Source organism: Lithobates pipiens, unplaced genomic scaffold, assembly GCF_037356315.1.
Source record: "Lithobates pipiens isolate NorthernLeopardFrog02 unplaced genomic scaffold, aLitPip1_a1.2 Scaffold_19, whole genome shotgun sequence".
Taxonomy (NCBI): domain Eukaryota; kingdom Metazoa; phylum Chordata; class Amphibia; order Anura; family Ranidae; genus Lithobates; species Lithobates pipiens.
This window is the reverse complement of record NW_027507764.1, coordinates 444217890-444239500: the sequence shown is the minus strand read 5'-3', so window position 1 is coordinate 444239500 and position 21611 is coordinate 444217890. Positions and strand designations below refer to the sequence as shown.

General features: G+C 40.1%; 1 protein-coding gene across 5 annotated transcripts in view; it reads left to right on the top strand.

Moving 5' to 3' along the window:
• RB1CC1 (RB1 inducible coiled-coil 1) overlaps positions 1 to 21611 on the top strand; it is a 230354-nt gene that overhangs the window by 189688 nt on the left and 19055 nt on the right. For all 5 annotated transcript variants that reach the window (XM_077492686.1, XM_077492687.1, XM_077492689.1 and 2 more), the window contains exon 19: positions 8692 to 8739. In XM_077492686.1, coding sequence (XP_077348812.1) covers positions 8692 to 8739 — 48 coding nt within the window. The remainder of the gene's footprint in view (positions 1 to 8691; positions 8740 to 21611) is intronic.

Here is a 21611-nt window from a genome sequence, read left to right as displayed (position 1 = left end):
TGTGTGGAGATCTGTTTTCAGTTTCTTGAGTCATCTTTGTCATCTTGGCTGGGTGCCCACTACTAGAAAGAGTACTAAACTGTCTCCATTTATAGACATTGGGGGTTATATACCAAAGGCAAATCCACTTTGCACTTGGAAGTGCAGTCACTGTAGGGGGTAAATCAAAGGGGTAGATCAGAAATGAGTGGAAGCTCTGCTGATTTTATCATCCACCCATGTGCAAGCTAAAATGCTGGTTTTTATTTCCCTTGCATGTCCCCCTCAGATCTACAAGGACTTTACTTTCAAATGCACTTACAATGCAAAGTGGAGTTTCCTTTAGTAAATAACCCCCATTGTGTCTATCAACTGTCAACTAATGGATTCCTAGACAATTGAGATTGCTTTGTATCCCTTTACAGTCTTTTGCAGATTAACGACTCGTATATCTTCAGAGAGCTCCAGAAGCTGATGCTTCTTATTAACCGTAATCTTAAAAATTTTGAGCGTCTTTAATCAAAGTAGCTCTTAACCACACCTCCAAACTAATTTTGTTACTTTGGCTCCAGGTGTGCAAGCTACTGACTCCAGTTAGTTTTTATTAAAATCATTAGTCTACGGATTTACTTAATTTTTTCCTTCAGCGCTAAGCCAGGCCATAGATTGCTTGATTTTCTCATCAATAGATTTAGTGTTGACAGAGCAATCCCTTCAGCAGCACTATTGTATTCTGCCAGCTAGGGTAGGCAGGGAGCCTTCTCGGCTGCCAGAATACAATGATTACTTCTAGCGGCTATAGCAACTGACCGTAATTGCATGCAGAAAAATCTGACAGGTTGGTTGTACCCAGGTTTAGAGCAGCATATGTTCCCATCCAAATTACTTCTTTTTCAGTAAAGGCTTTGCATATTTTAGCAGGACAATGCTAACCTGCATACTGCATCTATAACAACAGTCTGGCTTCATAGTAGACTAACTGGCCTTTCACCAGTTGAAAATATTTGGTTTATCTTGAAACCAAAAATATGATAAAGAAGACGCAGGACCGTTGAGCAGTTAAGAATCCTATATCAGGGAGAATGGGACAACATTCCTCTCCCAAAACTCCAGTAACTGGTCTTCCAGTCGTTTACAGAGTATTTTTAAAAGAAGAGGGGATACTACACCGTGGTAAACTTGGCCCTGTGCTGACTGTCTTGAGACATGTTGCTTCCATCAATTTCAAAATGAACTTATTTTTTTTTTAAAGTGGTTCATTTTCTTAGTTTAACTGCCGTCCTCTGTTTTTTCAAGAGCTATAGCACTATGTGTCTTTTTTTTTTTTTTATTGTAAATACCTTTTTTCACAGCAATAACTTGTCAGTGTCTTTGCTCTGCTCGGTCTTCCCGATGTAAAGAATGCAGAGGTAGGAGCTGAGATAACCCTCTGACATCAGCCGGCCAGCAGAGGAATGTCAGTACAGACACCTAGTAGTTCAGATCTTGATAAAACAGAGGGGATGCAAGTTATTTTTGAAAGGTATTTCAAGTGTCAGGGAAGAGCAGTAGGGGAAGGGGCTATATGAGATCACTCTTACACATACCGTCATCGGAACTGACAGGCAGGGAGAGACAGGGAGCAGACAGTGTGATGACAGAGACACGTAATCTGACCACTGTGTCCTGATCAGGAGTCCTAATTATCGTGGTCAGCAGAGACAGGGGGACACAGGAACAGGCAGGATCAGCCAGGTATTTCACATTATATAAAGGGACAAATGACATGGCACAAGTACTGTCCTATTTAACATGCTTTAAAGGAACAGGGTATATATATATATATATATATATATATATATATATATATATATATATATATATATATATATATATATATATATAGTTTTTTTGTTTTTTTCAAACGCTTCAAACATTTCATATGTTTTCTCTTTTCTATTGGGAATAAAATATGGGGTTATGAGATATGCAAATCGGTGCATTCTGTTTTTATGTGGATTTTTACATGGAGTGCTAACTCTTTTGAAATTGGGGTTGTAGATCTAGTTCCTCCTTATTTTCTTTCCATATAAATATATCTTCCATAAACCTCTTTCATAGGACAAAGTTTGCACCAAGCTTACAAACCTGCCATAAAATTCTAGACTCCCAATTTTCCACATAAAGGTTTGCCATGCTTGGTGCAAACCCTGTTGTCATAGCAGATCCAACATATTGCAAATTAATCCCGTTATCAAGATGAAAATAATTGTGCTTTATTATCAACGTAATGCAAACAATAAAATGTATTTGTTGAGCATCACATTTGCTTTTACTAATGCATTCCTTATTGCTTCACAATCTTTATCTTGTGATATTACTGTATACAAAGAAGTTACATCCATTGTTACCAGGTGCCACCGTGGTTGCCATTGAATTCCTTTCAATATACCCTATATCACCAAAAGTATTGTGACACACACCTTTACATACACATGAACTTTAAGGATGCACAATTGTGTATAGGGTAGTTGATCTCAAACTTATCACAGTACGTAGATATATTACTGCAGGTGTGAGTACAAACTACACTTGCTGAACTTAGAGAATCAAATCGCATTTTAAATACACTATATTAGCAAAAGTATTGGGGCACCTGCCTTTACATGCACATGAACTTTAATAGCATCCCAGTCTTAGCCCTTGTACACACGGTCGGAGATTCCGACGGAATGTGTCTGATCAGACCGTTTTGTCGGATATTCCGAACTGTGTGTGGTCTACATTGGACTGTTTCCGTCGGAGTATCCGATGGACCAAGTTTTCCAACTTGTTGGTAAAATTTTCTGACAAAATGCTTCTATCGGACATACTCCGATCATGTGTACAGAATTCTGATCGGACAAAGTGCCATGCATGCTCAGATCAAATTCCTATACCAAAGCTATTGGCTACTAGCGTGAACGTAGTCCCGTCGTAACGAAATAACATCATCACGTCGGATTTTCCAACAACTTTGTCCGACCGTGTGTATGCAATAGATTCGGACAAAATCCGACGGATTTGGTTGTCAGAATGTCCGACCGTGTGTACAAGGGCTAAGTCCTTAGGGTTCAATATTGAGTTACTGACATATAATCACACACATAGGTTGGACTTGATGGACTTGTGACCTTTTTTTTACCTCGCCTACTATGAGTTGACCCACCCTTTGCAGCTATAACAGCTTCATCTCTTCTGGGAAGGCTGTCCACAAGGTTTAGGAGTGTGTCTATGGCAGTTTTTCTCAAATCCAGTCCTCAGGCCCCCCCAACAGGTTATGTTTTCAGGATTTCCCTCAGATGAAACGGCTGTGGTAATTGCTTAGGCAGTGAAACTGATCAAATCACCTGTAAAAAATAATGGAAAACCTGAAAACATGACCTGTTGGGGGGGGCCTGAGGACTGGATTTGAGAAACACTGGTCTATGGGAATGGGGAGTTTCAGGGTCCCTATTTGATCTGGTTAAAATGTAGAACATGGATATACAGGGATGTTCTATCATCAGATATTTCTGAGTCAGTAAGGCTTTTGCTAGACTTTGTTTTGCAGGAAAAGCAAACTTAGCTTTTCTGATATCCCGAATTACTAACTTCTGAAAGCATATCATAATGTCACTTATTTCACGGGCAGGAAAAAAAAAATTGATTTGGGTTGCAGGTTAGTATGTTGAAGTATTAGTATTTAGAAACAGGTGTGCTAATAAAACTTGGTTGGTTTACAACAATCCCAAACAACAATAAAATGTAAGCGCTAACAATCATTAACTATATGTTCTTAACTCATAATAAATTAACTTGCGGCAATATTACAAGTGAAAAAACATAACACAATTTATGTGCAAATATTAGTGACAATGTCTTCAAAAGACAGTGCTATAATACACTGAATATAAAGAGCCAGGTGCAGTGCCACAGGTAACACTTCAAAACACTTAGTATCCACAACAGGTGTCCCCAATTGCAGAAAACGCTCTTACTGAAACTATAGGTTCTCTGAATTAAAAGAGATCTCAGAATGCCTGGCTGACACACACACACACACACACACACACACACACACACACACACACACACGACAGCCTGTTGTCAGGTGTACAGAAAAGGCAGCAGAAGAAAATTCAAGATGGCCACCACAGTTCTTCCAGTGGCTGTGATGTCACCAAGCTCGGCCAACATGTTTCGTGCAACCACAGACATCAACAAGGAATGCAGGGGTGAAACCTTACTCTCACCCCAAGTGATTTTTAATGCATAGTTTTCTCATGTCGTTTATTAACAAATGTATCGCAGGATGTGGAAACCTTGCAAGAAGATCTAAACAAACGAATGGGGTGAGCAAATACATGGCAAATGAGGTTTAACCACTTCCCGACCAGCGCACACCGACATACGATGGCAGAATGGCACTGGTGGGCAAAAGGGCGTACAGGTATGTCCCCTTAAAGAAGCGGCACACGCCCGCCGCGTTCTCTGTGACCGTGGACTCAATATCTTCATCGCCCCCTAGTTGTTAGCCCCTTCACCGCCAGTGTCATTTACACACTAATCAATGCATTTTTATAGCACTGATCGTTGTATAAATGACAATGGTGTCAAAAGTGTCCGACCTGCCTGCCATAATGTCTCAGTCCCGATAAAAATCGCAGATCTCTGCCATTACTAATTAAAAAAATGAATTATAAAAATGCCATAAATCTATCCCCTATTTTGCAGACGCTATAAATTTTGCACAAACAAATTAATATACGCTTATTGCCATTTGTTTTTTTTGTGTTTTTTTTTTTACCAAAAATATGTAGAATTAAAATTAGAAGAGAAGCAGTTTAACCTTAACCACTTTCCTCCCGGTTAATAGCAAATTGACATCCGGGAAGTGGTTCTGTTATCCTGACTGAGCGTCATATGACATCCTTCAGGATAACATGCCGTCGAGCACCCGTGACACACTGGCACCATCAAGTAGAAAAATAAAAAGTGATGCCCAGCAATGCCACCCACCAATGTCATCAGTGCCAACCATCATTGTCCAGCAGTGCCACACATAAGTACTCATCAGTGCTACATACCAGTGCCACCTATCAGTGCCCATCATCGGTACCACCTCATCGGTGCCCATCAGTGCAGCCATATCAGTGCCGTCATTGAAGAAGAAAACTTACTTTTATTACAAACATTTTTAACAGAAACAAAGAAAAACTTGTTTTTTTTCAATATTTTTGGTCTTTTTTTTTATTTGTTGCGCAAAAAATAAAAATCGCAGAGGTGATCAAATACCACTAAAAAAAAGCTCTAACAAAATGATAAAAAATTTGGGTACAGTGTTGTATGACCACGCAATTGTCATTCAAATTGCTACAGCGCTGAAAGCTGAAAATTGGCTTAGGCATTAAGGTGTCTAAGTGCCTGGTATTGAAGTGGTTAAACTTCGTAGAGGAGTAAGGATGTGGAATTCTCTTCCACAAGCAGTGGTTTCAGCGGGGAGCATTGAGAATTTTACAAAAACTATTAGATAGACACCTAAGCGACCACAACTTACAGGGACATACAATGTACTACTAACATAAAAGCACACACATAGGTTGGATTTGATGGACTTGTGTCTTTTTTCAACCTCACCATCTATGTAAATGTATTCAGTTTGCAAGTAGGTGCAAACTTCAGGCCTTTCTTAAAGTCGTATTAAAACCAAAAATGTAATATATTGCAGCTTACCAATTATTAGATGTGGTGACTATGGTGATAGATACCTTTGGACAGCAGCATTGTCTGTTTAGGGGGAGAGTAGTGTTATGCCACGTCCGACTGACTTTCCAAACAAACGGACTTGGCCACACACAAACGCACTAATGCCCTGAACACACGGTCGGACATTCCGACCACAAAATCCATCAGATTTTTTCGACGGATTTTGGAAACTTGTGTTGCATACACACGGTCGGACAAAGTTGTCGGAAAATCCGATCATTCGCATCGTGCTGACATTCGTTGCGTACGACGGGACTACGTAGAGGCTAGTAGCCAATAGCTTTGGTCTCGTAATTGAATCTGAGCATGCGTGGCACTTTGTCTGTCGGAATTCTCTACAAACGATCGGAAAAAGTCTGATCGGATTTTGTTGTCGGAAAATTTTAGATCCAGCTCTGAAACTTTTTACATGAATCAAAGCTGATCATTGTAAGCATCCCTGTCAGTGGTAAATGGTTTGTATCAACCCTCCATCTGCAGAGCAGCTTGTTCTAATGAAAAAACCTGTTTGGATCACTGTTTTTTTTTTTACTTGTTGGATCACCAGGTAAAAATAAAACAATGAAAGGCTGAAAAAAAAAAAAAAATCGCATGCCAAATCGGCGACAATTGCCGGCAATGGCACCTTCCAAATTAGTGCAACGTCGCACCGATTCCCAAAAGTAGTTTCTGTACTACTTTTGGGAATTAGCCCAATTTTTTTTTATATTGTATAAATATAATGTTACGCAAAGTAAATTGATACCCAACATGTCACGCTTCAAAATTGCGCCCGCTCATGGAATGGTGATAAACTTTTACCCTTAAAAATCTCCATTGGCGACATTAAAAACATTCTACTGGTTGCATGTTTTGCGCTACAGGGGGGGTCTAGGGCTAGAATTATTGCTCTCGCTCTACTGATCGCAGCGATACCTCACATGTGTGGTTTGAACACCGTTTTCATATGCTGGCGCTACTCACGTATGCGTTCGGTTGTGCACACGAGCTAAGCGGGACGGGGTACGTTTAAATCTTCCCCTCACTCGTCTCCATGTCAGCCCAGATGACAGACACGATCGCCTCTGCCTAAGGCCACCGGTAAGTGGCGGGGGCATTGGATTGTGGCGGGAGGGGCCTCTCCCACCATAGATAAAAGTGATCTTGCGGCAAATCTGCCGCAGATCCGGCCGAACACGGGGATACCAGGTTTATGGCAGCTAGCTGCTGCCATAACAATGATATCCGCCCTCAAAGTAGGGACGTACATCGGCAGGCGAGTAGCGGTCTTGAGGTGGTTAAGTTGCGATATAATAAATGTGTGATTTTGGTTTTAAAAATACTGAGGGGTTTATCTACTAAAGGCAAATCCACTTGGCACTATAAGTGAACTTGGAAGTGCAGTCGCTGTAGATCTGAGGAGGACATGCAAGGAAAATAAAAAAAAACAGCATTTTTGTTTGCACATGATTGGATCATAGAAAACGGCAGAGCTTCCCCTCATTTCACATCTTCCCCTCAGATCTACAGTGACTGCACTTCCAAGGGCACTTGTAGAGCAAAGTGGATTTGCCTTTAGTAAATCAACCCTTAAATGCCTAAAAAAAATAAAATAAAAAAAATGATTGATTGTTTTTGATATTTATTTATTCTATAGGATAAAGCAAACACAAGCTGATCTTTTATTTGTATTTTATCTTTATTGGAGGATTGATCTATCTTAGTCATTGCACTGTGGACTTGGAGTCTCACTTATTAAAACCCGCCTGTCTTTTTGTTTCATGAAGAGCGATTCATTTCTTAAGTAGTCCAATCTGATACAGTATTTTAGAATTGACGACTCTTATAAAAGACTCTTAGCATTCCTTCAACGTTCCTATGGTAATCGAGAGCTGCTGCTCTGCAAATGTAGCAATTATTTGTGGCCCTTTCATAAGATGTTTACATAGCCAATCTAGGTATATAATAAGCGTTTTGTTATGCTTTATCGGACAGTCTCGCAATGCCAATTATTCTAAATTTATCTGTATTGGTATATAATATGACAACCAACATATTGCACAGAATTAAAATATGATTTGTAATTTGTCACCTCTGCGCCTGGCCACCACAGACATAAGATTTAAATTTGACAATTTTTTGCTACTGACTTGCATATTTTGGAGAAATGAGAATGGCACTTGTTCAGTAAGAATTCTCCATTCCCTTCACATAGTTTGGGGCTCTTCAGACCCAATTATTTAGGTCTGTCTATTTAGGCAGCCCATTTAAATGAATAGGATTCTTTGAAGAAGAAGTACAGCTCGTTTGGCTATACTTCATTGGATCACCGGAGTGCAGAACAAACCTCTGAAGCCCGCCGACATCACAGAACCGATCCAGGCTCGGGCATGATAGCGACCATATGGTCAGGATCCGCCCACATGCCTGGAGCGGCACCCAGCTCCAGGCGAGGCGATGCGAGCCTGAGCCGGCCACTCTTGCCCCCTACACAGCGTGGGAGGCAGAGCAGAGAGCGGTGACTGACCATCACCCCTCTCTGCTCAGGGAGCTCTGAGAACCGAGTGATCCGCTATGTTTGATCACTCGGTTCTTAGTGTTAGAGCCAGCGGGGGACTGATGCTGCATCCACCAAGATAAGTATCAATCTGCAAAAAAAACAATCCATACTTCTCTTTTAAAGCACTGCATGTAATGTTTACAAGCCTGTTGTCGCAATCAACTTGCTATTATTTAGCATTGCTTGTTTTGTTTTCTGTATACAGTATGTGTTGAGGCTTGTGTACAGTTGGATGGTATTCCTGTTCCTTGAGTTATTGCAGAGATGCTTTGATTGGCTTTTGCATTCCTTTTGACTTTTATGAGGCAGAAAAGAAATCAAAAGCCTGTTTATAAAAGTCATTATCAATTTCAGGTAACTGATTTTATTTTTTTATAATTTGAATTTATTCTTTATTTTGTATTCAGACACTGCAATTGAAAGAAGAAGAAAATAAGCGACTGAATCAGAGGCTGGTAAGTTTAAAAAATATGTTGTTCTAGTTATAAATTTGAGCATCAGGTCTATGGTATTGCTTACCCTAATATTACTCATTTAAGCTGAGCTTGCCTGATGTCCTCTGCATGTGACCTGGGATTCTCAAAACACAAAAACGGCCTCATAGCTCAGTCATGTCAGCAATTCCACATAAATTGTGACATCATTTTCTTATTTCTTAGCTAACCTTGTTTGGCTGTGAATATTGACAGCCCTTAATGTTGCCGCGTTTTCCCATGACCAGCGGTCAAAATGTTCCTATCCTAAACACAATTCTTCCACGTTCAGTAGAGGATGGTTGAAGCTCACCTAAAAGCGGCAGCTCCTAAACTCTGCTAAAAGCCTATGTGTACATTGACACAGGCTTTTATTGATTTTAATTTAGGAGCTTTGGCAAAAAAAAAATGCCCCAATGCGCATCAGTTCCCCCATCAGTACAGTGGGCACACGCCTGCTTTCCCCGCTTAAAGGGCCAACATACATCTACGACAGCTCACGGGAACATGCCGACCTGCCGCAATATAATGATGGTGGCTGGTCAGCAAGCTGTTAAAGTGTCACTAAACGCACATCTTAAAAAAAAAAAAACTATCAATTGATGGTGTATTAAATGCTGCTCATACTCAGTCATCTATTTTCTGTATTCTACAAAAAAAAAACCTGGTTGATCCTGCTGCTCTCTATCTCCACTCTCTGTCCATGTCCCCAATTCAGCTAGGGATTTTGCAGCTGTCGTGGGCAACTTTGCACATGCTCAGTTTTCAGTGAGTTTCTATCCTGAACATTTCCTCCTTATGACATCTGAGCAGCCCATGTGACTATAGAGTCACACATGTGGGAGTATACATAGTGGTAAATGACATTCCACTCCCTCCTTCCTTCTCCATGCCACCTAACCAGTTAAACACAATGGGGGTGAGATATTAATTGTAGATTAATAGTGGCTTCATCTTCCTCTTATTCTAAGGCTACTTTCACACTGAGGTGCTTTACAGGCGCTATAATGCAAAAAAATAGCGCCGGCAAAGCACCTTGAAGGAGCCTCTCCTCTCGCTCCAATGCGAAAGCCGCATCTTTGCAGCGTTGTAGGAGCAGTGTATACACCACTGCTAAAGTGCCCCTGCCCGTTGAAATCAATGGGCAGCGCCACTGGCATTGCGCCACTGGATTGGCGCTTTGCGGGCGGTTTTAACCCTTTTTTGGCCACTAGCGGGGGGTAAAAGTGGCCAAAAACCTCCACAAAAACTGCGGTATAGCGCTGCTAAAAATTTACCACGCCCCAGTGTGAAAGTAGCCTAAGACACAGGTTGGAGGGGTGTGGCAAAGCCTGTGAATGGTAGAAATATGCCCACACCATGTTATTTCCAAAAAATAATAAAGGTTTGATTTCAAATATATATTTGTATGCCAATTTAAAACTGTTTATTGATGATATATATTTTTTTCCTTTACACTGTATTCCAAAGGCTGTTTTTTTTTTTTTATATTTTGAACATGTGACCAGCAGCAGAGGAATAGAAGCTCCTCCTGCTTATGTTTCCCTGCAGACAGGCTGGGAAAGAGCTGGGTCATATGACAGCTGTATATCCATAGCTGTACATGTAGTTTAAAATAACCTTAAAAGCACATCTTAAATACAATTCCCAAATAAATAATTATATCCACAGTAAATGAGTGAAAAAGTTAATTCAGTGCAGATTCTTCATTATTTAAATCGTCAAAAGTGGAAAGTGTAACCAAAGTCCCAGTAAGTAAGCTGGGAGGACTTGTGTACTACAAGCCGATGAGCATCTGTTTAATGATATGCTGTCCTTTTAATATGTGAGTGCAGTACTTATGAAATTGCCTGCATTCACTATATCTGGTCTTCCAAGGTACACAGAACATGGAAATGCAATCATTTTAGTAAATACAGTATAAACTGTTAAATACCGTTTCTCATCAGCAGTATATAGCAGTCTTCTGACTTCTGTCAGTGCCTGGTTAAAGCTTGTAGGAGGAGTTTTCATACTGCACTGAGCTGTCTTATCAAGAATACAGGACCCCTGACCCTCTGTCTGTACAGTGCTGATTGGCCCTGTACTGATCACTTACAGCCTCCCAAGAAAAAAATAATCACTAGCAATACACACCAAACTGGGCATGTGCAGCCTGACTCCATAAACTCTGTCTTATTGGGACCTGTTTTGGAGTCAGTGGAAGAAGAGTAGTATCTGTGCATACAGGATTCAACAGCCTATTTACACAATACAGAGGATTAATCCCTTAGGTTCCACATTGAGTATAACAAGCATGCTTTACTGCATATATAGAATGGTTTTACTGTTGTGGGTTTAGTAACACTTTAATTTACTACACTATGGCAGTCATTTTTATGATTCGAAGTGTTAAAGCACCTGCTCCACTGGAGTCAAAGAGGCAGAAGTGTCCAGCAATATCCTGGGCTATCTCTATTAACCCCTCTTAGTGGGCATATATAGGCCTATATTCAGATATAGGTCCAAGTACTAAGGTGAGGGCACATCTTGAGCACCTTTAGGTGAATCACTAGTGAAAGGGTTCAGTTGTTTAAACTTGAAATGCCTGATTAAATAATGAAGAATCTGCACTGAATCCTTGCTTTTATTAGCTTTTTCCATGTATTTACCGTGAATATCTTTATTTGAGAATGTGATTTTAAGGTTTATTTTTATAATTTTTTATATTTTTATATTTATATTTTTTAATTTCAAATGGTATATTGGTATTTATTTACACACTATTATTAGTCAGCAGTTCTACACTAATTTTTGTTTTATGGATGTGGATGTTACATGCCAGCGCCGAATGCGTCTTCACATAGATGTGTATTCCATTGCAGGGGCGAGCAGTAAGAGGTGGCTATGTTCACATTTACAAGTAGGGCATGGAACGTAGGCACTCTAGAAAAGAAAGTCTTATGCCTCTTACACATGACCAGACTTTCCGGCAGACTAGGTCCGATGGTCTTCCCGACAAACTTTCGGCGGAGTTCCGACGGACCTAGCGAACGATCTTGCCCACAAATGAACAGACTAAGTCAGTTCGAAAGTCCATTCGTTTTGAACATGATTACGTAAGATGGGACTAAAAAAGGAAGTTCAATAGTCAGTAGCCAATAGCTTCCCTTGCGTCGTATTTGGTCCGTCGGACCAGCATACAGATGAACGGTTTTTCTGATGGGAATTGAGTCTGTTGGACAGATTTGAAACATGTTCTATTTCTAGGTCCATCAGATTGTTATAACGAAAAACAATCGCATTAGCCCACACACTATTGGATTTTCCGACGGACTGATTCCGTCGAACCTAGTCTGCTGGAAAGTCCGGTCATGTGTACGCAGCATAAGAAGTGCATTTCTGACATGAAACATAGAAAGGGACAGATAGAAGGTTCATTAAACGAATATTAAAACGTATTGCATTCATATTGCCAATTAAAAATGGTGAGTGTAGTGTCACTTACATTCATTAGAAAGGGTATGATTTGCCTGATAGCACTCTCCTGCGCTGTTACAGCATAATGTTCTAAAAAGAATTTACTTTTTAGACAGTACAATTTGACATTGTTTAAACAAGTTATGGGTTATAATAAAACAGTCCTTAAATGCAATTGAAGACAAAGTCATATATGGTATTGGGGTCAGGATACAGGCCATTATTCAGTGCTCTGACATTATGATGTAGCAGTGTGGTTTATGCATCTTGCATCTTTTCCAGTCTTGTTGGAAACTAATATTCCTTTGCATTCTATGTACTAGCTCATTTCATACATTCATATTCCAAAGGCGTCAGTTGTATATAGAACATAAGACCACATTTAGATTATTTACAAAAAAATTATGAAAGTTTAAGTGCCATTATGCGTTTAGTAAATTTACCCCTTGACAGTGTATTACAGGGGCAAGAAAAAGTGTGTGAACCACTTAGAATTAACTGCTTTTTTGCAGTAATTTGCCATAAAATATGATCTGATCCTCACCTAAGTCACAATAATAGTCAAACACAATGTGCTTAATCTGATAACACAATTCAAATGTTGTGCCTTCATTAGGTCTGGATCAGACCTGCACAATGTTCAAGAGGAATTTTTGACCATTCTTCTTTACATAACTGCTTCAGCCCAGACGTATATGTAAGATGTTTGGTATGATCGGCTCTCTTGAGATCGTTCCACAGCATCTCTTAGGGTTAAGGTCTGGGCTCTGATTGGGCAACTCCAGAAGCAGCATGTTCTTTTTTTTTTTTGAGTATTTACTTTGATGCTTAGTGTAATTGTCCTGTTGCATCACCCATATTCTACTAAAGCCTAGTACACACAGGCCAAATGTCAGGTGGCATCGGCCGGTTCAAAAGAAACCATCTGACATTCGGCCCGTGTGTAATCCATCAGAACCCGGCAGTCAGAACACAGTAGCACAGCAGGGGAGATCGCTGTACTAACATTTAGTACAGTGGCTCTTTCTGAGCTGTTAGTTTTTATGCTGGGTTGAATGGAAAAAAAAATAGTAGTGTGTAGTAGGTTTAAGCTTCAGCTGTCTAAGCCTGACATTATCCTGTAGTATAATTTGGTAAACTTGGGAATTCATTTTCCCCTTGATGATGGCAGAGTGGTCCAGGACCTGAGGCAGCAAAGCAAACCACCATATTTCACCGTTGTGATGATGTTTTGATGTTGGTAAGATGTCCTTTGCACCATATATAGCACTAAGTATTTTTCCCGAACAATTCAACTTTTGTTTCATCAGTCCACCCGAACAAATCAGTCTGCAGAAAATCTTCCCAGACATGCTGCAGCAGCAGCAGCTTCCTCTGTGTGTTCTACCATGGACAGTCTGCCTGTTCAAAGACTTGCGTACACTCATGAACAGGGATGTTTGCCAGTTCCTGTAATGTCTTCAAGCCTTTGGCTGTTACTCGTGGGTTCTTCTTCATTGTGGATTCTTCTTTGTGATTTGGGAGTCATCTTGACTGGACACCCACTTCTAGGTAGAGTAGCCACAGTACTAAACGGTCTCCATTTATATACAATTTTTCTGACTGTCAACTGATGGATGCCTAAACACTTTCAGATTGCTTGTATTGATCGTATCCCTTTCCAGCCTTATGCAGATCAACTACTCGAATATCTTCAGAGAGCTCCTTTTGTTAGGCATGGTTCATATCAGCTGATGCTTCTTATGAAAATCGATCTTAAAATGTTTTAGTGTCCTTTATAAATCACAGTAACTCTAACTCTAAACCACACTTCCACACTCCTTTCACTAATTGGACTGCAGGTTTGCAAACTACTGACTCCAATTAGCTTTAGTTGAAGTAATTAGTTTATGGTTGTGACTTAGATGAGGATCAGACCACATTGTATGGCAAATTACTGCAGAAAATCAGTTACCGTATATACTCGAGTATAAGCCGAGATTTTCAGCCTCTTTTTTGAGGCTGAAAGTGCCCCCCTCGGCTTATACTCGAGTCATCGCTGTCTGCCCGCTCGATCAGCGTGTCGAGCAGACAGACAGCGGCCATTCTACTATTCAAAAGCCGCGCCTCCGGCTCCGCCTTCGCCTGTGATAGGCGGAACACTGAATTTCCCAGCAGCCTGTGTTCCGCCTATCACGGACATCGTATCATCCTCGTACTACGGACGAGGATGATACGACGTCAGTGATAGGCGGAACACAGGCTGCTGGGAAATTCAGTGTTCCGCCTATCACAGGCGAAGGAGGAGGCGCGGCTTTTGAATTTTACAATGGCCGCCGAAGAGGGCACGGGACGGAGGCAAGGCAAGGCAAGGCACGGCACGGGACGGGACGGAGGCAAGGCAAGGCACGACGGCAAGGCACGGCACGGGACGGCACGGGACGGAACGGAGGCAAGGAGGCAAGGCACGGGACGGAGGCTCGGGACAAAGGTAGGCTGGACACACACACACACACACACACACACACACACACACACACACACACACACACACACACACACACACACACACAGATGGATACACACACACACAGGGATGGGTGGATGGATGGAGACACACACAGGGATGGGTGGATGGATGGAGACACACACACACAGGGATGGATGGATGGATGGAGACACACACACACAGGGATGGATGGATGGAGACACACACACACACACAGGGATGGATGGATGGATGGACACACACACACACAGGGATGGATGGACGGACACACAGGGATGGACGGACACACAGGGATGGACGGACACACAGGGATGGACGGACACACACACAGGGATGGACAGGCATGTCTCACCCTCGGCTTATACACGAGTCAATAAGTTTGCCAGTTTTTTTGGGGGTAAATTGGGGGCCTCGGCTTATATTCGGGTCGGCCTATACTCGAGTATATACGGTAACTCAAATACCGTAGTTCACATACGTTTTCTTGCCACTGTAGATAATTGATAATTCCATTCTATTATTATTCCAGTGTTTACCTTAAAGACATTTTTGATGTGACATTTTCATTTTTACATGCTTATTCTTCAATATTTAGTTGTTTTTTTAATTAAATAAAGAGAATAGGGGAATAGGAGTAGTGGAGTCAAATTTAATGATTTGAATTTACCCAATTAAATTACTCTTACAGCTTAACCAACTAAACACCTGAGCCACTTTCACATTTTAGCTATTAGCCTATTATTTTTAGTTGAAACATTATTATGTATGATACAAAAGTAACACAAATATCTTTTGGTGCTATTGACTTCATATATATTGTTTTTATAATTTCCCCTGCATCTTCTAGGAAAAAATAATTAAAATAAAAAAAATAATAGTTTTTCCAGTTTCCTAGTTTTGGGGTTACTCTTAAAATCAATAGTGTTGCTATAGTACATCTCAAAGTACAAATATTCTGCAAATTTCCCATTTATCATAACACCAAAAAGTTTCTTATATAAAGTTTTTACCTTGGCTAGATCTGTTAAAATGTAATATTTTGCAGCAGACAACCCTTGGCATGTAAACAAAATTATAATTAGCGGTAGAAAACCTATGCCTACTATGTAACTATGTAATCATCCCCCAGCAGCACAATAAATAAAGATAATTTGTTCTGATCCTGCTTATAATCAGGTCTTCTCGGTAAGGATCTGCCTGCTGGGCCAATCGATTTGAGATGGCCAGCTCAATCGATTTGAGATGACTGTTCTTCTGTTTAAATTAAAAAGAAGCATGCCAACCGAGATTGTGAATGAATGCACCAGTGTTATATTTGATGCTACATTCTTGAAGTTACATAGTTGGTAAGGTTGAATAAAGACAACGGTCCATCCAGTTCAGTGTGTGTAGAAAAATCATTTCCCATATTCCCGTAAATTGTTTTCGCTAAGATGCCCGTCCAAGAGTCTTTTAAAACTATTCATACTTCTTGCAGACACCACCGCTTGTGGAAGAGAGTTCCACATCCTTACTGCCCTGACAGTGAGAAAACCCCTACGCAGCTTAAGATTAAACCGCTTCTCTTCCAGTCTAATCATTTGGCCCTGTGTCTTCCTACTCTCCCTGGGACTGAAACGTTTCATACTTACACTGGGATCACCATTGAGATATTTGTATATCGCTATCATATCTTCTCTCAACGTCTCTTCTTCAAGGAGAATAAATTTAGCGCTTGTAGTCGTTCCTCATAATTGAGGTCCTCAAGTCCCCATATTACCTTAGTTGCCCTTCTCTGGACTCTCTCCATCTCCAGCACATTCCTTCTGAGGATTGGTGACCAGAACTGGATAGAATACAACAGATGCGGCCAAACCAGAGTTTTATAAAGTGGGAACATTATCGTTTTATCTCTGGATCAAATTCCGTTTTTAATGCATGCTAAAATTCTATGGCTTTGGTAGCCACAGCTTGACACTGCATGCTATTGCTCAGTCTGTCTTCTAGTTTATTGTAGTGAAGTTGATACGCATTTTCTTTACCTTTCATGTAAAATCTAAAGGGTCATTATATGTTGGCTTCCCTGGCTTCTTTTAAAATAACTATCTTATGAAATAACTGAGCAGCTTGATTGTTGTATGTCCTCTACAGAGGGGATTCTGTAGAGAATCCCGTGAACCCTTTGACTCATTAATTCATGTGTTATTTGAATATTATCATAGGAGCATTCGGTCCAATTTTCAACAAATATTGCTGGTTTCTAAACATCAGCTTCTTCTACAAATTCAACTAAACAAAATGTGATCAATGTTTTAAGACTAGCCAAGGAGAAAGTCTATATTTTGGTTTCTCATGCCTGATTAAAAAGGTGAGCACAACCCCAATTTCTAAAAGTTAGGACACTGTGTAAAATCTACATAAAAACAGGATGCAAAGATTGGCAGATCTCATAAACCCATATTTTTTCCACAATATAAACCAACAAATGTTTAAACCGAGACCAATTTACCAATGTACCAATTAAAAAAAAAAAAAAAAAGGTAATTTTTAAATTGATTGCCGCAACACATCTCAAAAAAAATTGGGACAGGGCAACAAAAAGCTAGCAAAGCAAGTGGTACTAACAAGGCTAATGACTATCACTAGGTCTCCGCAGTTCACCCCTCAAGAGCGGTATCTTTAAGGAAATTTTCTTGATGTAACACTGACCAGAAAAGTTGTCACGTACAAGCACTCGGGCAGATGGCAGGACTGTGAGGAACAAGTGCTCACCAAAAATGGAGCCAATGTGAAAGGGGATATAGTGTAGTATAGATTAAAAGCATTAAAAACAGGCAGGATAAAACAACCACACAAACAGTGCCCTAGGCTTACAGCTATGGCCATCCCACGCAAACCATGCAGTGGCAAAGACCTCACCACTCTTACTCCACCCAACACGCATTGATGTGTTGACTTTCATTTATTTTTTTTCCACAATTGTTTGGGCTTATTCACCTTTTAGTGCCAGCCGCTGTTTTATTTCCACAAAACGCTGTCTATTATGCAAAGAAAAGCCATATCTGAACATGATCAAGAAATGCTCTGGGTAAAAACTAATTTAAATGATCTGTTGCAAAGTAGACAACTGTTCTGTGGTCAGACAAATTAAAATTTGACATTCTTTTTGTCAGCCATGGATTTCGCATCCTCAAGACTAAAGATAAGAGGGACTTTCTGGCTTGTTATCAGTTCTCAGTTAAAAAGCCTGCAATTCTGATGATATGGGGGTACATCAGTGCATATGGAGTGGGCAGCTTTTACATCTGTAAAGGCACCATCAATGCTGAAAGATATATCCAGTTTTAGCGCAGCATATGCTCCCAACCAGACAACATCTCTTTAGAGAAGGCCTTGTATATTTCAGCAGAACAATGCTAAACCGCCTACTGCATCTATGATAACAGCATGGCTTTGTAGTAGAAGAGTCTAGGTGCTTAGCTGACCTGCCTGCAGTCCAAACCTTTCACCAATTGAAAATATTTGGCACATCTTGAAATAAAAAATGCAACAAATGAGACCCAGGACTGTTGAATCCTATATTCGGGCAAGAATGGGTCAGCATTCCTCTCCCAAAACTCTAGAAACTGGGAATCCTCAGTTCCCAGACACTAATGCCCCGTACACACGAGCGGACTTTTCGACATCCGAACTCCGACGGACTGAGTCCGGCGGACTATCCGCTCGTGTGTGGGCTGCAACGGACTTTAGCTTCGCAAAAGTCTGACGGACTTTAGAAATGAAGCATGCTTCAAATTTTCCCGACGGAACTCCGCCGGACCCGGTCCCCTTCGAAAAATTCGCTCGTGTGTGTGCTACTCCGACGGACTAAAACCGACGCTAGGGCAGCTATTGGCTACTGTCTATGAACTTCCTACGTCGAATCCAGTCGTACGTCATCACGTTCGACTCCGTCGGAGTTTGGTGTGATGGTGTGTGGTCAAGTCCGTTCGGTCGAAAAGTCCGCCAGAACTCCGGCGGAACTCCGCTAGAACTCCGTCGGAAGTCTGTCAGACTTAATCCCTCTCGTGTGTACGGGGCATTAGAGAGTTGTTAAAATAAGAAAGGATGCTATACCGTAGTAAACATGGCCATGTCCCAACTTTTTTAAGATGTGTTGCTGCAATCGATTTCAAAATGTATTATTTTTTTTTATTTTTTTAATGGTACATTTTCTCAGTTTAAACATTTTGATATGTTTTCTAATTTCTTTTGCCAATAAAATATTGGTTTATGTGATTTGCAAATCATTGCATTATGTGTTTATGTAGATTTGAAACAGTGCCCCAATTTTTCTGTAATTGGGGTTGTAATTCAGTACTATTTTTTTTCAATTTGCTCCTATGATGCTTTGCTGCCTAATTTATCTACTCTCTGGGGGTTATTTACGAAAGGCAAATCGCCTTTACACTGCAAGTGCACCTCAAAGTGCACTTGGAAGAGCAGTCGCTCTAAATCTAAGGGGTAGATCTGAAATGAGTGGAAGCTCTGCTGATTTTATCATTCAATCATATGCAAGCTAAAATGCTGTTTTTTATTTTTCTTGTATGTCCACCTTGGATCTACAGCGACTTTGCTTCCAAGTGCACGTTCAGTGCACGTTCAGTGCACTTTCAAGTGCACTTGCATTGCAAAGTGGATTTTCCTTTAGTAAATAATCCCCTCTGTATCTGTAAACATCTCAGTGTAGATCAGTAAGATCTGATAACTTTCACATTTGTAAATAATAAACGCTCACTTTTAATGGGTGTCTACAAGTGAAGCCTGCCTGGAGCTGTATTTTCTGAAGGGACATTTGAGGGAGTGCATTCAGTTAAAGTACTGGAAATAAACTCAGCCTATGTAGTCATTTTCCAACTAAACTAAGTGAAAAATGTGACTGCGCACCATTAGCGAACTAAACTAAAGCTGCAAGCATGAAAGTGAAAAATCACTCAACAAATATGAGTGTATATCCAAACTGAACAAATTGAACTGCCTATGTGGACGTGATCATGATTGGTGGATTGTATAACAGTTTTATTCATGGACATTTATATGAAAGACTGTTAAGCAATGATGTTGAGTTTTAATTGCACACATATCTATAGTTAGAGCAGTTCAGATTTATGTTCTTGTATTTGTATTTTATGTTAATATTTTTTTTGGTATATGAATCAGCACACCATTTATATATATATATATATATATATATATATATATATATATATATATATATATATATATATATATATATAATAATCACATCTTCCATCTTCTGATATGGCTGCTGTGAAATAACTAAATTTAGGAGCTTGTTCTGTGACTTTGACAACTTCTCCATGCCAATTTAAGTTTTATTTTCCAGCTCTTGATCATTCAGTATAGGATACAGGAGGTGATTTTTTAGACCACAGCTTATATACAGTACATCTACATTCATGTGACTTTGGTGGGAATCGCCTTCCCCTAGTGTCCTTTCCTTGAGAAAATTACAAGGGCTAGGATTACAAGAGCCTCCCTCCTCATCTACCTGACAGGGTAGTCAATTTGCACTTCTTCCAGGGCTTCTGTCCTCAGGAAACTTGTCCCGACTTGCCTACTTGAACCATTTCCCAAAGAGGTTTGGGTTCTTGTGTTCCATACACCGTACTTCTTAAGGATCTACGGGTCACTGCCTGTTTTTCTATTCACATTTTCAAAACACACACACACACATATATATATATATATATATATATATATAAATTTTAAGTGCAGCAATCCCTGGACTTTTTCTTTATAAATGGCTTTTGGGAAAGCTTGTTTGCTTTCCCAAAAGTTAGCTGTTTGAGTCTCTGCAGATCATCTGTCTGTTCTTGTCCTTTGACTTTTCTTGTTCTTCTTGTGGGCATGTTATTGCAATTATGGCCGTTTTGTTGTCTATTCGATTAAGACTATTAAGATAATAGGAATTTTGATGTACCTGTAAACTCTAAATCTTGGAATACTGACAGGACACAGGTCCCTCCCCTATTCCTCTGTGATCTCCTTACTGCTTGCTAAAAAAATCTGGAGCCTCGTAGAGTGGGAAGAGCAAAGCTTTTGCCATTGTCCAATCACCCGAAGGTAGCGGCATATAATCCATGGTCTAACAACTCCAATGTCCAGTACTGTGCTTCAAACTAAATAATTTACAAATTCTGATTTTTTTTTTTTCACCAGTATAAGCAACAAGTGAATATGTTGTGCACACTTGGACACCCATGGAATTTAGGCATACACTATTGAACCTGAAAATATATGAAGGAATTATTGGATACTGAAAAACAAGTCTCCCTGCCACTCTTAAAAATCACACCCTCTCCCACCATGGTTCATTCCTTAGTATATTTTTTTTTCCAAACTTACTGTGAGAGGATTTATTGAAACTCCTTTGACTTTTAATTATAAATATCTTAGTAAATTCTTCCCTTAGGAGTCATAGATATGCGACCATTGTATCTGAGAGCTAAACATCCAACTGTTCTTGACCTTTTATCTTGACCTTGACCTTTTATCGGAATGCGCATATTTCTGCTCCCATGTTCATTTATCTCTCATGTACTTCTGGTGACTCTTTGGTTTGCATGCTATTATGTAAGGATTTCATTTTCCAGTGCATCACAAATACGTCTGTCATTTATAAACTGTATTGGCAGTTTATAGAATAAATGAGTACAAGCTGGGTTTTAGAATTATATGAAGATGTTTGGAATTTTTAAATGGCACCAGTCTTCTGAATAGCAGGATTTTAGATGTTGCCTGCATGCCAACCAGGCAAATTATGCCGTATGAGCCCTGGTAACCACTGTCATATGATAAGCAGACAGGTAAATGAGCATTTGCTTATAGAAAAGGTTATTGGTTTGCTGTATGATATAATGGGATC